Here is a 16,232-nt window from a genome sequence, read left to right on the forward strand (position 1 = left end):
TGCGGTCCGAGAGATCTGGGAGGGTCTCAGACACACCGCGGCGTCTGCAATCATTAGAAAGCAGCAGTTGGCTGCACCGTCCCACGTGTTCACGGGCAGCCACACTCCATTGGTTCACCCTCTATGGACCCAGTGAGAGCTCCCTGCAGGGGAAGGGGGTGTGCCCTACCCCCTCCCTTGTGTGCACATACCTGGGGGCATGTATGCCTGATTTAGCAAGTCGGAGCGAATCCTCCAGGAAGGACCCAACAGAGTTGATTTCGGGTAAACCACTCTGAGTACCGTATTATCTGCAATAGGCCCTCAAATGCACTGTGGTCTGGAATTTTATAATGAAATGTGGTGATTTAGGTTAACCCAACGACAGCATTTTCTGTAGGCCCTGATGTTGTGCTTCACATATGATACAAAATGTTTGTGGTCACATGTGCTTTACGTAAAATACAAAGAGTTTGAGGGCCTAATGTTGTGGGTTATGCCAGTTACACCTGGCCATGATAGGGGACAAGTACCCTTCTCAAAAACTGCACCATATGTACAGTGAAGACGCACTAAATGTGGTGTTCTATGTTTTCACAAAGTTTTTAGGACATGTGCAACATAGTTATTTACTTCAGTGCATTACATGCGCTATGACAATTGCCTAGCTGGCCAAAGTGATTTATGACCTATGATATGACAATTGCCTAGTTGGCAAAGTAATTGTGATTTATGCGATTGTGGTCTTAAGTTTATATAAAAATACCTCAGATTGCATATAAAACACGCGTGGAGTCTATTTTGTGGTGTACCTAGTGTGTCACTGGTGTGTGTTGGGCAAAACCTTTACACATTGTCTCTGGGATACCCTAGCCAACCAGAAAGCCCATTTCTAACACATTCAAAACGAGTTGTACCCCCAAAACTGAGGAATGCAGATGCGACCATCCTGAGAATCCCACCATGTAAGATATACCTACCCAAAACCTTTTATGGGGTCCTCCTCTACTCAAGAAACCCCTAACTAATCCATTAGAATTGTGTCCTCACATGAGAAAGGTCTCCTCGATTGCCCCAGCCCACCGAACCACTAGCTAACTCTTTAAGGCTGAAGGACTCTGTTCAATGCTACAAAAGCAAGCCTAGAATCAGAGACGTACTGACACAGGCCACCAACGTAGCTATGCCACTTAAATCATAACTAAATAATCCATTAATGTTTCACATTTTCCAACCATCACCATTTACTCTACCACCAGAAGAGCACAAACAAGCACTAACCCAAGTGTCCAACATTATTCTCTGTATCAATATCAAAGTCCTCGGATGACTGGCTGTTTTCAGATACCCTTCTTCCGGGTGAAATTACGATTGGCTCTCGATGAATTGGCTAAAACACAAAAAATAAATCATGATGAATTTGTCTTTTAAAATGAAACGGATAACACAAAATACAAAGAATTGACACTTCTTTTCCTTTTTATAGCTTTTTATTGATTTGTTTTCCCCTTTTGCACTTTGAGACCCAGAAATACAGTCTCTAGTTCAATCTATTTCCAACCGTGTAGCTAACATAAGTAGATGAGCCTTTGTACATACTGCACATCTATGGATCATTCAAACAGTAAAACGAAAGGGACAGCGGCTCTTAATATACAAATATAATTCCTGAAAGGAGTTTGGACTAAGCATATGAAAGAAAGACATAATAAAACAAGCAGGCAGGAGGCTATCAGTGCATATCAGCTATGTACAATATCTCACATCCAGTCAAGCAATGTTGCTGCAATCACTGTGCCCTTCACAGCCCTTAGTTCAAGGGGGACGTTCATACGATTTTGCTTACAACCTCACCATAGATCCATCTCATGCAGCACATGCTACCTGTTCTCCCCCGTCTGGCTATTTGTCGCAATGTCTCTCCTTCGGCCACAGCTCTGTGTGCAGACATTCTTCTATCATTTTTTGTTGTTGTGGCGCAGCCGCTGCTTTCCGGGCAATTACTATGCATCATTTAGTCAATACGTATATCAAGTCCACAAACCAACAAATATGCTTAGTTGATATATCATGCTAGGCCAAGTAGACATCCTTGTGGGGTCACACCATTCGCTGATCTGTTATTTCCAATACTATTTCCACAACCTCCCCCCAATAATTTACAATCACTCAGCATAATCATGCCATCTGATAGAAATCTACTGCTAGCGTACCACATTGCAGGCACTCAGAGGGTGCCCCTGTCAGACATGCGACTGATGAATCTAGGTGAAAGGTATGTTTAATTACGTTAGTTCAATTTGGTGCATTTGAATTGGGAAATATTTGAAACCAATTCAGTAACAGCCATCCAAGCTTTCCCAAATGTTAGTAATACATTTAGATTTTATCTAGTGGGTGCCTCTCAGACCATAGATTCACAGATTTTTCAAACCTGGAGGTCTCCTACTCCTCCCTCCAAGTCTATTCAATTAATGAACATGAATTACTTTGTACAGTTTTTTTACTCATCAATCTATTGTATTTCAATACGTGGTCCCTTCAAGAAGGTCGAAGCGCGTCGGCACATCCTGCACCGAGGCCAAGAGTAACTCCTATTTTCAAAGAGTGGCTCATAGGACAGAAAGTCTAATCCTGAATAACCTGGGATAGTCAAAAGTGAACTGAATAGTACTCGGACCTCATTTGGACCTCCAATTGAGTTAGTATCGAGGAGACAAAGGAGAAAGATCCCAATACAATAGAGTAGGCCAGATTAAACCCTCATTTGTTTATCGAATTTATGTACACTTTGTCTGATTTATTAGTAGTATGTTCGTATTGTTTATAATGTGTTTTGTTTAGCACATGTCAATCAGTTTTTCCATGTGCGGGTCATATTAGTTGTTTTGTCACTTATGATAATTGATTGTTGTGCTTCCATTTAGTGTGTTTCAAGCATAGTGAATGTATATGAAATACAAAAAATGTTGATACCAATTTCACTCGTTGCATTTTGTGACTCATGAGATGGAAAAACAATAGATTGACGAGTAAAAATTAGTACGAAGTAATTCGTGTTCATTAGTTGAATAGACTTGGAATGATGAATAGGAGACCTCCAGGTTTGAAAAATATGAAAATCTATGGTCTGTGAGGCACCCACTGGATGAAATGTATACTTTATTCTAGCCTCTCAAGTTCTAAACAGAATCACTCCCCCCCCCCCCCCCCCCCCCCCCCAATTCTTAAACATACAAGTAATACATTTAGAGCATCCATTACCACTGGTTCAAAGTCAATAGTGTCCTAAGTCTTGATCAACGCTTGGTAACGGCTTTATGAGTTAGAAACATTATGGCTTACGCAGCGATCACTTCCTAAGGCTCAGCGAATGTGACACATCTGGCACCATTCTGATTCCAGCCACCCTTCACAGCCAACTATTATGCGCTTGTGTGAACTCTCAGAACGCAGATAAGCACCATAATGGGATTTCTGGGTAGGATGGTGTGGTTATATCCGCTCGCCTAAGATACCTGTGCCAGCACACCCTCACAACCTGTAACAGCAAAGGAGGCGAAACAGGAACTCTACCCGTGCCCAAAAAACTATTCAAAATATTACCATCCGATAGCACGGCCTGTATGTCATTCCTCTCAAGGAAGTCCCTGCCTGCTGGCAACCATCTCATCACCCATTGCAGCTGATCTGCCCGGCAATAAACTTTGTAACTCGGGCCCCTGATTTCCCTTCTTGAACAGGCCTCTTCGGTTAGAGCCACTCAGAGTCGGCCCGCACCCCAAACTTGCTGCAACATTGCCTGCACCTTCTAAAAGAAGCCAGGCCTCACCATTAGAAGTAGTGTTGCAAAATAGTGTAGCAACCTAGGCAGCACCAGCATCTTTTCCACTGCCACTCTTCTCTTTGGAGACAGAGAGAGTGCGATCCAAAGCGGGAGTGACTGCTTAATAGCCATCATTCTCAGGTTGATCTCCATTAAGTGCTTCAAAGTAGGGTATACCTGCACACCCAAGTACTCAAATGTTTTAAATTGAAATGTCAATCTGCCAGTCGATTGACAGGGGGCGAGATCCACCTGGTATCGGGCAACGTGGAAAAAGACAAGTTAGACCAGTCTAGCGCCATCATAACATCACTTATCGCAGGGGCATTACCTCTCCGGTACAGCAAGGTATCATTTGCATATTAGGAGATAAAATGCCAACAATCATCGAGTATAATTTCCCACTCCGGTCTGAACATGCAGGCCAACAGTTCCACAGTTAATGCAAACAATATGGTACAAAGGGGAACCGAACCGACCCCCCCCTCCCATCCAGCCTCAATCCGTTTCACCTCCAAGAGTGGTGACACCATAATTCCTATCTTGAACCTTGCTAATGATAAGGAGTACAGTAACCCAACCAGCATTAAAAATACAGACCCCACTCCCAGCTTTTCCTGTGCTGCCAATAATTAAGGCCACTTCAGTGTATCAAAGGCCTTCACAATGTCAAGAGAGGCCACCCAGTTATTAGTAAAGTGTTTCTCTACCTTGTACATGACATGATCTATTCAGATTTCAACCTGTAGTTTGACCAGGAACAAAACCATTTTCATCATGGTATATATACTACATCAGTTACCAAATTAATAAGCTTATTTGCCAGTCACTTTTCCTAAAATTGTATAATCTATTTTTGAAAAGAATAGTGGAAGATACAACCTAACATTCAATGAGTTGCCTATCGGTTTTATTGTCAGGACCAGAATCGTTGCCTCTCTTACTGACTGTGGCAGAACTCTCTGCTGTTCAGCCACTTGGAACACTTTCAATAGCATAAGAGTCAACTGAGGTTTAAAACAGGATTACCACTCCATCTTCTGAAAAGAAAAAAAAAGAAAAAAAAAGAAAAAAAAAAAAAACAGTCTGCGCCCCCCCCCCCCCCCCAGCTATTTGACCAATTGCCCCATCTAATTTAGGTATCCTTCCTAAATAGGCTTGTACCTTCTCATTCTCTCCCCCTGAATGTCATCATGAAGCTGTGTGTAGTAGGCCATTAAAGCATCATTAATTTACTTCAGCTTATTACTCACCAATCCTGTAGCCTGGCGTATTGCACATATAGCCCTAGGTGATTGTGACCAGATTATGAAAAGATGTGTCAAAGCAGGTACTATCCTGAACTAATCACCAAAAAAAAAAAAAGCATAGCTATGGACAAAATCCATGTCCGGGTGGCCCTAAAACACATTGCCTTCACTTATACTGAAAACCTGATACATCGCTCCACTCAACTCACAGCCAGCAATCCCACACACCAATCCATCCCACACAATGCTTACAAGACTCACACTGAACAACCCAACACATTATTAAACAGCAATCACCGTCAACAACCAGATGCTCTGCTCCACTTCAGATCAATTAACTGCACACACTATGCTCCACTGCTGATCAAGCAATTTAAGACAGTTTCCTGAAGGAGGATAAAATCTGGAATCTGGGTTATGCAAAAAAAGAAAACAAATGGCCAAGACAGACGAAACTGCAGAATCTACTATGAAGAAGCCTGGTGGCAAAATATTGATTTGAACATCTGAAAAGAAAAGACTACCTGTGACTTTTCATTTTAGTAGCAAGAAAATCCAGAATTCAGTCAAAATGCAATCTTGACATCTAAAGTGTATATCTGAAGCGAGGTCATTGCAAAGTCCTGTCTGACTGCCAGCTCGCCAGGCTTTTACTTCGATTTCAAGAACTTTGAACTGACCTACCCAACATTTCGACCTATGCACTTTAAAGAGAAAGGGTGTGTCATAACTTCCTCAATGCTCACTCCTTCAAGCATTCACAAATGATCATCTAGCTCTCCACCACATTTCTAGACCGGAAATGCTACTGGGGATGGAACATTTTTAGAAGAAATTTTACGAAAAAATAGCATTGATGTGTTATCTTTTGAAGCGTTCTGCCCTTTCAGAAGGGACGCAGAATTAAGAATACTCCAACCTATAGTTCACATACTATGGTAGAAAAGCATGAAGTGGGGGTCGGGGCAGAATTACCAGAGCCATAATCACCAATTCCATCTGGTAACTCTTCATCTGCAGTGTACCATTACACTTCGTTAGTGCAGGAATGGGACATAACATGATGGGTCAGGATTGAACGGGCCCTTTCCTGAATGATTTTCCAGATTCCACTTGTGTTTAACACACATTCCTCCTGGTTTCAGAAAGAACAAATCTGTGTGCATAAAAACCAAGGAAGATACCAGGTGTGGTTTTAGGGAAATTGTTAATATGGCTGGTGGTCTCTTACATGGAGCCATCGCTCGGGCGGACTCATAATTGGGCCCTATGAATAGTATATTTTAACAGCCCAACTTGCCACCTCAGCTGCTGTCAAATAGGGCTTTCTAGTGGCACTTGACTCGGTCAGCAAAACATTCCATACATCAGTCACAGCAACCTTTTCTCCTTCCAGTCTGAAGAAATGTCATTGAAATCAGGGGGAAGCAGAAATGACAAACCGCCATTTGACCCTTCTGATGAGACAGGCCATTAAAGAGACATCGCAGAAACAATCAACCTCAAAGAACAACCATATCACCACCCTCATTTTATTTAAACAATCTTTAATAAAGAGACAGTCTTGATTTTACATTCGAATCACTGATAGAAAAGGCACAACAGGGAGCAACTAAAACTTAAATACTTATGGATTCCTTAATTCAACAAGATTAGAATTCAGATTGGTGCAAAGGATTCGCAAACAGCAACACAGGGCTAGCAACTGGCATCACTAATTGACCCACGTCTGCCCAGGAGAGCCAAAAACACTCATTTGCCAAGCAGAACCCAAAATGTCAGACAGTCGTACTGTGCTCCATAATCATTTTCAGAGCAAATGTGTTTATTAGTGTTCAGCTGTCCCAGTGCCTTGTTACGGCTTCCCACTGCCACCTCTCAAGCAGGTGTCTTTTTTTTTTTTACAAGAAGATCTACCGCCCTCTAGGCTCCCGCCCAAAAAATAAACATTCTGCAACTGCCAATTCAGTGCCAAACCCGGGGCATTTCTTCTCGGGGTGAAGGGGAATTCTGTTCATCAGGATTCTGACTTTCAGTCTTTACTTTTTATGTGCCCATTGTTCAGATGCGTTTATCTCCTCTACTTCGACCAACTATTTCGATGGCTTTTCACTCCGACTATACTATTCATTGATTGCACTCAGAGAATGATGAGCTTACTGCATAAAAAATTAATACTCAATACAAGGAGTAAAGACAGCATACAACCCAGGCGGGCACTAAAACTACTTAACTCAAACAATGACGTTCTGCCCACAATCCTTCACACCACTCACTCAGCTATGTAGGAATTGCGCGCTCTCACATCTTCCAGGTGCTCACACCAAAAGTCAATCCAAAAGCTAGGTCTGATCAGAGGCAACCCGAGTAAAAGTCAACAACTAATAAAAACATCAACCCCTTGATACAACAATTCGGACAGAACCTGAAGCACACAAAAAAAAAAACACAGGCCGTGGAATCGGTGTTTAACAATGATGCTCATTTACAAAACACCGAACTGCAAGAGCACATACAGCAGGGATAAGTGTAAAGTCATACAAATAATTGAAATCTCTAAATGGTACCCGCCAGCACCTGCAAGCATCATGTGAGTGGCTTCCACTGGAAGCCAGTCCAAAGAGGCCACTTCCAGCTAAAGTCTGAAGCTACTTCCTCCAAGGAAGGCTCATTGTCAAGTAAATGGTTCATTTCTCAGGGCTCACTCTGTGATTTCTCCCTCTAAACTTACCTAGAACGAAGAGAAACGAGTGTTGCTGCAGAACCAGGTAAGTAGGGAACACCTTCCAAGTAAAAATGAGCTCCAGTGTCTAGGGGTTGCAGCGAGGTGGAGGCATTTAAACAAGACCTACTTACTCAACACCTAGAAATCGAACTGCTCGCTAGGATGGGCAAACAAAACATTCACCCCTCTGAAGAAAGAAGCTCAGGGGCTCTCATTCTGAGGAGGGAATTATCATCCTCTAGAACCATGCTAGGATGACACGATGTAAAAAGGACTTCCATCTCCAGCCAAAAATATAAATATTAAAATAAAAAACACATTTTGACTTGATACACTTAGACAAGGGTACTGTATACTCTACATAGTGGTGGTTGGGCAGTATCACTGTCCGTTATATTTCTGAGGAACCCTAGAGTCAGACCAGCAACAATCACATGGCAGACCATAACAGATTTACGATGAGATTACACTTAACCATGGGCAACCTAGGGGTGGAACACAGGGCTCTGTTTGGATAAAGGGAAGAAATTAGTAGAAGAGCGGGAGTGGAATTTTCACCAAGGGTTTTAGGGGGTGCATCCTGTACTGACCATCACAGGTCGGGTCCCCCCTACCGATAGCCCCACACAGATACCCCACTGAGAACAAAAAGATGGGAGGAAACGAGATCAACAAGGAGATTGGATTTAAAGGAGAGCTACTCAATCATTCGGAGTTTGTCAAAAAGGAGACAAACATATCAATCTTTCTAATCGGGGTGTCCACGAAGAATACATTATATGGGGTGGGTGCTGCCAACTTTATTATTTAATAAAGGGAATGGCAAGAAATGTGCGATTCGGGACTTTATTTTTTTAACTTCCGAACTGCCACAAGGTGGGTAGTATAGAATGGAGACAGCAAAAGAAATACACTTGTGTATAATAACCCGTTTCAGACAAGTGGATTACCAAGAAATGTTCACCGTGCGCTGGTTAAGATGTAAAGTGACACCCGTGCACCCCACAGTGGAGCGTCTTTCCCCAAAGCCAAGATGGGGTAATGTATTGTTCTGAACGACCCGGCACTTAAACTGTATACATCTACAAAAGGTGTTTTCTAAAACTCCTGAAGAAATACTAGTGTCTGCTTCGTGTATGCCAAGAAACAGAGGCCTTGAAGGAAAGAAGGGTCGCCAATGCAACGAGGCAGCTGAGCGGCGTCCAGAGCCCAGTGTAACCGGCCACCCCAGAGGCGGCGGTGATCGGTTGGGGCCCTCGAAGGCATTCTCCGTGGGGAAGTGATTGCAGCGTCAGTCACCCGGCTGTGAAGACAGCGCAGCTGGGTAGAACGAGGGAATAAAGGCGCGCGGCTCGGAGCGTGACCTGCTGAGGGTCAGGGAGGGTGCGGCGCGTGAGTCACCGGCGGGTCAGCTCGTGCTCGCGGGAGGGGGCGGGAGGCTCACGAGGGTGCTGTGAGGACTTCGTTTCAGCGCGGTGTTTTCGAAACCATGGCCGCTGGTTTTGCCCGTTCGGAGCTGGCAGACAGCGCCCACATGACCGCTTGCTTACTTCGGGGAACTCAACTTGACCTGGGAGAGAAAGTACAGTCAGTGAGCGAGGGTGGCGATAAAAGCCTGGATGGCGGAGAGAGGACTGCTAGATCAGCATGAGGGCAGAATTTAGTCTGACGGGAACGGAATGCGAGTAAAGGCGAGGACAGGGGAAGTTTCGGCGAGATGGAATGGGATTAAAGATAACGGAAGAATTGGGTGAAGATAAGTGGGGGGGGGGGGTAAGGATGGAAGTGGAAAAGGATAGAAAAGCACAGGGGAGAGCAATAGATGTGAAAAGAGACGAGGGGGAGCCACGGCAGATGGATGTGAAGGGGCTACAGGAGGAGGAATTGAAGTAAACAGATGGTTGGAGATGGTCTATGGGGGAGGAATTTAAGTAAAGAAAGGGGTTGCACAGGTAAGAAACGGAAAAACACGTAATCACGTATTTATAGAGAAGGGCGGAAAGGAAGGAAAGAGAAGAGGGGGGACAAAAGGGCTGGCAGGATGGAAAATAGAGCAGAGGCAAACACCTAACGAAAGGAATCCAAGGATGAGGCTCGGTGGATAACAATAAACAAAGAAAACGACCACAGGAGCGGGGGACAGGTATTTAGATTGGGCAAGCCAGAGAACCCCAAAGAAGCATCCGACCGGAGGCAGCTAAAGCACAGGACAGCCCCAAGGGAGCGGATCCTGCTAGGAATGTATTAGAGTCGCCGCCTGTCACCTTCACAACACGTTCGCCTCACTGACATGGCGGCCCTTGCATCAAAGGATAACAATAATAGATGCTACGCCCCTCCTTCCGCGAATACAAAAGGGCTTTCGGTGTCCAAGAGGCTTAATCCCTGGTCCATGCCGTCAGAGGTGAAACTGGGTGCATAAGCCGAAATCCCCTGCTACGTGACCTCAGTCAGGCCCAGCGCAGACACAATACCTTCTAACCTGCTATTAGCACCGTAGGAGTGTCAGAGGATCAGAACCAACACATTAGCATTCCCCAGGGGCCCTGCAAAGGAAGAGCTTCGGTACCACACATCTTTTCCCCAAAGCCGGGACGCCCTGAACACTACTAGGTGACGAGAATAGTGCAAATTCCGGCATCTTCCCTCCAATTTCGCCTCCCTCGATGCCACGAGGCCCAACACAGGACAGGAAGCGTCTTGTACAACAGTAATTATAATCTTCACCACACCCCCATCTCGCACACAAAAATTAGATGTGCGGGGTGAGGGGGCGCGAGCTGGGTGGGGAGGGTTAACCACCAAAGACCGTGACAGAGCACGGTACGAGTATCTTCACCCACGCCCATCTTATTCTATAAAAGTACGCCATGAACCCCAAGTGAACAAATGTAGCGGAGTATCAACATCTTTACCTCGAACTCATCTCTCACTCGAAGCCAGGAAGCCCTACTACCAAGAGAACACCAACAAATGAAGATAGTATATGTTCCGGCACCTTCACCCCCCCCCCCTCCCCATCTTGCGCCCAATGCCATAAGGGTCAATCAATACTGAACGGAACACCAAACAACAAGGAGACTGCAGCAAGAGCCATGCACGCACCGGTATATTCCAATCTGAACAGAGCATTCTGTGGCATACTGAAGGGACCGCCGATCCGGATTCTCAGAATACGAGGAGCGGTCAGATATCCTGAAGCAAGATCATGAACTGGTTTGTGTACGATACACAATTGTTTCAAAGTGTTATCTTTAGTTCATAGGAAGCCAACGTAGTGATCCGATGGCAGGGGTGATGCGATCCTTGTGACCCTATCCGCAAAATTAACCTTGCGGTTTGGGATTGTATAATACAAATCTGCATTTCAATTATTTTGTCTTAAAACGATAACAGCAACAATTTGATCCCATACCTAAAGACAAATGTACAGGCCATTTACACACACAAAAAAAAACTACTACGTAAATACCCTTAATACTAGCTTTCCGACTATCTTGAAGTATTCCCAATGTTTCGAGATAAGGAGACCAAGGCATATGCAGATAAAGAAATGAGCCAAGAAGCACCCAATGTGGTTGTTTGGAGATGACTGGTGTAGAATTCTGGTGACCATGTTCCACTGTCTCGAACACAGACATAGTTGAAGAGATACATTTTGCAGGCCTCCTGAGCACCTTTGTGGCAAGCAAAGCACATGCTATCCAGGATATCCCAGAGGGGCCCCCTATAGTACCTGCAATGCCAAGATGGCCAGGTAGGAGATGCTCTATCATGCACAGGTCTGCTTCAGGGACACCAGCGGAGGTCGAGACGTCCAGTCTGTCACCACGGTTAGGTTTTATCTATATTAACAGTGCTGCAGACTCCTTAACTTGGAGATCTGTAGACAAAGCATCCCTAGATCTTCTCCCATTTGTTCGAACGTTTTAGAGTTGAAAATTACATAATGGGAATCTAAATTATCTTCAGCCTTTTGTGCCAAACGGAATTAAACAGTCATACCATTTAAACAAGCATTTGCAATGCAATAGGTCTCGCATTGGTGAAAGTTAGAGCTATTGGCGTTGTAAATGGTAATGGTATTCCTTTTACACTAGCTTCGGAGGCCCCCATAAGTATTACTGAAGCATGTTTCACACCACACGTGAAAAAACAGGTCATTTGACTAATGAAGATTGTCAACAGTTTAAAAGCCTGTATTTAAATTTTGCCAGCTTCAAAACAGGCTCCTCGTTGTGTTGCTGGACGAAGGAAACTGAATACATAAGTTGCCTTTGCTTTGTGTTGCGATTAGGTACACACAAAGGGGAGGATGAAAATGGACCTTCGCAGATGTCGGCTGGGCTGGCTGCTTGGAAGTAGTGCTGTGCACGGTGCCCCCTAGCCTTGTATGCCACCTGCTCTGAACACCCCAGAATTGAGCTGTAATGCGGTAAGGCACTGCCCCGCTGTGGGCTCGGCTGTCTGCCTATCTTGTTTGCGATGCACCTACAAGTATGGAGCTGAGGGCACGGCAGAGACGCGGTATATAATAACAGTCCGCTGCTGCTTTTAGTGTAGGTGACTGCTGTGGGGGAGAGGGAGTGATTGACAGAACAAACACAGTTTTGGTTTGAAGGGGGCCAGGCTATGCATTGAAGCCCTGTGCAGAGTCTCGTAGTCAGAGTGCTTGGTGAACCTAGTATCATCCGAAATGCCAGCGATGTCTTCCTCTGTAGAGGATATTTTTTGGTAGATGGTTTACCATCACTGCTTGAACCGGTAAGGTTTCCATCACCTGTGTGACAGCGCTGCTATCCAACCCTATGAAGTCTGGTTAGCTGTATTATTCTACCTAAAACAGCAGAATGTGCCTTACTGTACTTTTCAACCCTACCCATTACAGGAGTGCACTGCAGTTGTGGGTTAGAGTGCAGTACACGGGTGGAGTTCAGAGCAGGGGTGGGGTGTGATGCTGAGGTGGAGGGCAGGAGTGCAGTGCAGTAGAAGCGTGGAGTGCAGGTAAGTGATAAGAGTGCAGTTCAGGGTTTAAGTGCATGCATTTATTAGGCATTTGGCGGCTGCTCTGTAGCTCTGGACGGTCCTGCCGGCCCTGCTCCTGTGGGAACGTCACAGGGTTGATCGGGGAGCTTTATTAATTGGTTTCGAATGAGCAGTTTATTCCGGACATCTGCCACCTGCTGTTGTCTGTGCGCAAGAGCTACCAGCTCCGAAAGGCTGCTGGCAGGGGTAGCAACGCTGTAAAGCCTGAGGCATTGGTAACGGCCCTGTGGCTGCTCAGTCACACAAGGCGTGGGCCTGGAGTAATTATATATATATATATATATATATATATATATATATATATCTCTATATATCTATATATCTATATATCTATATATCTATCTATCTATCTATCTATATATATATATATATTCACTGAAAAAACCATAGGTTTCACACACGTTATAGTTAGGAATTAGCATTTAAAAAACCTTGCAAATTCAGTGAAAAAACCATAGGTTTCACACATGTTATAGTTAGCTGGACATTTTACTGATAAAAAACCATTGAAATTCCCCCGTTATAGTTAATGCAGGCAACTATAACTCACGCGACAGCAATCCTCTGATGATGCGAATACTGTATTTAGACACTTATTTGCCCATGTCTTCTTCCATTAAATTTTATCTATACATATATTACAATTTTTTTTTTTTCATAAAGACACATATGTCATCAGCAGAGGATTGCGGTCGCGTGAGTTATAGTTGCCTGCATTAACTATAACGGGGGAATTTCAATGGTTTTTTATCAGTAAAATGTCCAGCTAACTACAACATGTGTGAAACCTATGGTTTTTTTCACTGAATTTGCAAGGTTTTTTAAATGCTAATTCCCAACTATAACGTGTGTGAAACCTATGGTTTTTTCAGTGAATTTGTACGGTTTTTTAAATGCCAAGTTACTTTACGCCATTCGTGGCGTGCGCGCCCACTTAACGCAGTTCGTTCCGTGCGCGCACGGTGCGCTTCACGCACCGTGCGCGCACAGTGAGAACGCGGTGCGCTTCGCGCACCGCGCGCCCACTTTACGCAGTTAGTGCCGTGCACGCACGGTGGGCACGCGGTGCGCTAGGCGCACCGCGTGCCCACGTTACGCTAGATGGGCCATGAACGCACGATGCGCTTCGCGCACCGTGCGCACATGGAGGACATATGATGAGCATCGTTGTGACAGGTAATATTTTAGTTTTTCACTTAAGTGATATGCCATGCTCAAATGGTGCTCTTCGGGCACCATTTGCACATGGGGTGGGGAGAGTGTGGATAATTTTTTTTTTTTTTTTAAATATTTTTTACCGTACGCGTACGGTAAGCGTAATCGGCGAAATTTTTGAAAACATTAAAATTCCCTTTTTTGCCTTGGGGGATCTTTGGGGACTCCCTCAACATGGCTAGGTGCTTGGGAGCTGTCTAAACAGCCCCTTTACATGTTTTTGCCCTTTGTTTTTCAACCCCGTCTCAGAGTGCGAGAGAGAAAATGGCAGCCGCAACTTCCTGGTTTCGACAGATTCGAAAGTTTACTAAGATCTAACAGCCAATCAGATTCGCGCTCGCGCACGGCACCGTACGCGTACGGTAAGCTTACCGTAAGCGCACCGTAAGCTGCCACAGATATATATATTGATTTAAATGCTATTTTCTCAGGAACTACTGAACAGATTTACACCAGACCTACAAAAGGCACTTCCTTGACCTGAGGACTACCTCTCTGCCAAATGTCAAGTAACTCTGTTCAGCCGTTCGGGCTGTAGCTGTGTCTAAAGGTCCTATGGAAAAATGCATGGGAAAAACGAGTTTTGGGACCCCCTTTTTTCTCAGCCCCCGCTTGACGAATCCCCCCCGAGACTTTCAGTGTAGGAGCGGAGCGTAGCGCCCCATTAGTTTTGAAAATTTCGCGAGGATTCGTCGACCGGCGCCAAAGTTATTCCAAATAGAATGTTGCGGTTTTCCTATGGAAACAGGGTCCTAACTATAACTACCTACTGGCGACCGCCAGTAGGTGATATATATATATATATATAAAAAATGTGCGTTATATCAATACGTTTAGCAAAACACAGTCTAGACCCCCGCATCCCCTTCAGAAACGAGTGGTGCGCACGCCACAGCGACACATGTGGTTTCAATTATCGCGCCCGTGTCTGGGCACGATAATTGAAACCACATGGCGGCAGTGCAGGTAACCGACACCAATAGGCCATGGGCGGAGCAATGCGCCCGCCTTTGGCCAAATGCGTGCCGTCTTTGTTAAAAAGACGCACGCAAAGGCCAATAGCGTGGCACAAAAGGAAAAGCACACGCTTGTGCGTGTTCTTTTCCTAGGTCTGTTTTCAAACCCCCCTACAAGGGGTCTCTCGCTGAGCGAGCAGTGCTGCGCACTGCAACGCTAGGCGCGAGACCTAAAAAGGCTATGATGTATGGACACATTGATAATAGGTCACTTAATAAAGAATAACTAATATAAATGAGAGTCACAAACTTGCTATCAAGAGGGTTGCTCTTCTTTCATTGAGGTTACATCAATTTTGTAAATCAAGATTAAGATGTCCTTCATGGATATCGCTTGTCTATCACTGGGCAAACACCCAGCACAAACTGCAGTGATCGTCCTATCCATATCGGACTTGTAGAAATACAGGCTTATGTGAAGCAGCAGCATTCCTCCAAGGTAATTCGGGAGATTTCTATAAAAGGCTGTGGTGACACTTTGTAGAGTCAGATACAAGGCTAGCAGCTACACGCAAGATTGCTTTAAGTGACAAGGCAAATCTTATGATCTTACGGCATACGAGGAGCATGTTACCATAATCAAAACTGAGAACACTAGGTGCTTGGAATGCTGGTTTGAGATCAACAATTTTGTGTAAGGTGTTGGATGGATTTTCGTGATAGATGCTGGTCCGAGATGGTTTACAGAATGGCTTGAACTCGAGTTTACTAAGTATATTAAAGACTTGGCAGTGGAAATATCACATTAAGAGTTTGCCAGACAATTTTTAGGTCGAAGCCTACCAGACAGCACAGCTGTCTGGTTTGGTAACAACATCTTGGGGACATTCAGAAAGCTTCCCTGGGAATGCCTTCCACCCATTGCTTACCACTGGCTTTGAAGATTGTAACTCACATTTGCTTGTTTTCTATCTGCTGGTACCATTTGTTTTAGGCTGTCCAGTGGAGTTCTTCCTTTCCCTTGCTCAGATCCTATTTACTGTATTCTTCCACCAGTACTGGATTTCTGTAAACAGGCCTTTTCATCTTATTCTAACCTTATCACATTTGTGGTGCATTCAAAGACAGAGGTTAAATGTCATGCTATGTCTTCCAGGAAGCTTGGTGTTTACTTTTCTTTCTTGGACTTCAAAGTGAGCGGATTTATATGACAATCATGCTAGCTACTGGGGAGT

At 44.6% G+C, this 16,232-nt stretch overlaps 1 protein-coding gene across 5 annotated transcripts in view; it reads right to left on the reverse strand.

Annotated features, from left to right (window-relative positions):
* Positions 1–16,232, reverse strand: part of LIMA1 (LIM domain and actin binding 1) — a 230,770-nt gene that overhangs the window by 28,291 nt on the left and 186,247 nt on the right. For 4 of the 5 annotated variants that reach the window (XM_085654526.1, XM_085654525.1, XM_085654529.1 and 1 more), the window contains one exon: positions 1,261–1,369. The exons of the other annotated variant lie outside the window; for it this stretch is intronic. In XM_085654526.1, coding sequence (XP_085510652.1) covers positions 1,261–1,369 — 109 coding nt within the window. The remainder of the gene's footprint in view (positions 1–1,260; positions 1,370–16,232) is intronic. 5 annotated transcript variants of the gene reach the window in all.

Source organism: Triturus cristatus, chromosome 4_1 (assembly GCF_964204655.1).
Source record: "Triturus cristatus chromosome 4_1, aTriCri1.1, whole genome shotgun sequence".
NCBI classification, from domain to species: Eukaryota; Metazoa; Chordata; class Amphibia; order Caudata; family Salamandridae; genus Triturus; species Triturus cristatus.